Source organism: Nestor notabilis, unplaced genomic scaffold, assembly GCF_000696875.1.
Source record: "Nestor notabilis isolate BGI_N333 unplaced genomic scaffold, ASM69687v1 C15094639, whole genome shotgun sequence".
Taxonomy (NCBI): domain Eukaryota; kingdom Metazoa; phylum Chordata; class Aves; order Psittaciformes; family Psittacidae; genus Nestor; species Nestor notabilis.
The window spans coordinates 1-2,059 of NW_009951050.1; the positions used below are offsets into that span (position 1 = coordinate 1).

Genomic DNA, 2,059 nt, shown 5'->3' on the forward strand with positions numbered 1-2,059 from the left:
CACGCAGCAGCCCTGGTTGCCAGGTGCTGAGCCCCGCCGGAGGCACCTCACCCCCAGTGTGGCCAGTCCCACCAGAGAGATGGTGGAGATGAGCACTAGGGACACAATCAAGTAAAGGGTAATTGTGGGTAAGCCCCCAACATCAGTGGCACGAGCCTCAGAGCCCTGCAAGGCCTCTGGGCCCTTTTCCTCCACCAGCACCACCAGTGTGACAGCTGTGGAGAGTGGAGGTTCCCCGGCATCCCGGACCACCACCAACAGTTCGTGTGCAGAGGCATCCGTCTCCTGTAGGGCCCGTGTGATCCAGATCTCCCCAGAGCGCAGGGTCACACTGAAAAGCCCTGGGTCTGTGGCTTCCACGAGGTGATAGGAGAGCCAGGCATTGAGCCCAGAGTCCGCATCTATTGCCACCACCTTGGTGATGAGAGCAGGAGGGGTGGTGAAGGGGGAGATTCGGAACTGGGTAGCAGAGTCCTCCCCGGCCCTGGGGAAATGCACCTGTGGGGCATTGTCATTCTGGTCCACTATAAAAATGTGAACCAGCGTCCTGTTCCTCAGGGCTGGGGAGCCACCATCAGAGACCTCCACGTGGAACTGGAGATAGGTGATTTGCTCATAGTCAAAAGGGAATTTGGCAGAGACCTGCCCACTTGTAGGATGTATGGAGAGGTAGCGAGTTGGATCCAGGCCTGGATCTGTCCCACCAGCTCGCAGGATGGTGTAAGAGAGGCGGGAATTCTGCTCCGAGTCAGGGTCAGCAGCAGAGACTGTAACCAGCACGCTGCTCACGGCGTTGTTTTCTGCCACAAGCACTTCATAGGACGCTTGCTCAAACTGGGGCGCATTGTCATTGACATCTGCCAGGGTGATGGGCAAGATGGTGTGGCGGGAGAGCGGGGGCCTGCCAAGGTCCGAGGCAGAGATGGTGACATTGTAGTAGGCAATATACTCCCGGTCCAAACGAGTACTGGTTAGCAGTGAGTACTGGTGCTCATAGTCCTTACGCAGCTGGAAAGGAAGATCTGGAGATACATGACATTGGACCTTGCCCTGGTCACCAGAGTCCTTGTCCCTGACGTGTATCACGGCCACCACAGTGCCCGGAGGTGCATCCTCGCTCAGGGAACTGGAGAATGAGGTGAGAATGACCTCTGGAGCGTTGTCATTCACATCAGTGATTTCCACCACCACACTGCAGTGCTCCTCCATTGTTGGCGACCCCATGTCCTTGGCCTCTACTTCAATCTCATAGACTGTTGCCTCCTCGAAGTCCAGGTTGCCCTGGACACGAATCTCCCCAGTTTGCTCATCGATGGCAAAGATCTGACGTAAGGCAGCTGAGTTGTGGCTGCTGAGGGAGTAGCGGATGTCTCCATTGGGCCCTTCATCCACATCAGTAGCATTTAACTTCACCACAAGAGTGCCCAGTGGTGAGTTCTCCACCAAGCGGGCTCCATATGATGGTCTGTCAAAGACAGGGTGGTTGTCATTGGCATCCAGGACCTGAATGGTGATGCGTGTCTTGCTGGACCTGGGTGGAGAGCCCCCATCTTCAGCTGTGAGGACCAGGTGGTGGAAAGCTCTGAGTTCCCGGTCCAGGGCCCTCTCCAGCACCAGCTCAGGGAACTTCCCACCATCTGTGCGTGCCTTCACGTTGAGGTTGAAGTTCTCATTGGCACTCAGGTGATAGGTCTGCAAGGTGTTAGTGCCCACATCAGGGTCCTGGGCAGGCTGGATGGGGAAGCGGGCACCCAGGGATGCCAGCTCATAGATCCGCAAGGAAACCTCATCACTGGGGAACGCCGGGGGGTTGTCATTGATATCCAGGATCTCCACCTCAATACGGTAAAACTCCACTGGGTTCTCGATGGCAAGTTTCAGGTGGAGGAAGCAGCGTGGGTTCTGCCCGCAGAGCTGCTCCCGGTCTATCCGCTCGCTGACCATTATAACACCAGTGTTCACATTGACTGAGAAGTACTGTGAATCTGAATCGGACAGTACCTGCAGATTAGCTGCCGCCAGTTTCGCCACGTCAGTGCCCAGGTCCTTCGCGATATTG

General features: G+C 56.4%; 1 protein-coding gene across 1 annotated transcript; it reads right to left on the reverse strand.

Annotated features, from left to right (window-relative positions):
* Positions 1-51: 51 nt before the first annotated feature.
* Positions 52-2,055, reverse strand: LOC104412335 (protocadherin gamma-C5-like; the record flags this gene model as incomplete). Its single annotated transcript, XM_010023024.1, has 1 exon — positions 52-2,055. A coding segment is annotated over one exon (2,004 nt), but the record flags the coding sequence as incomplete, so codon positions are not given.
* Between the last annotated feature and the right edge of the window lie 4 nt (positions 2,056-2,059).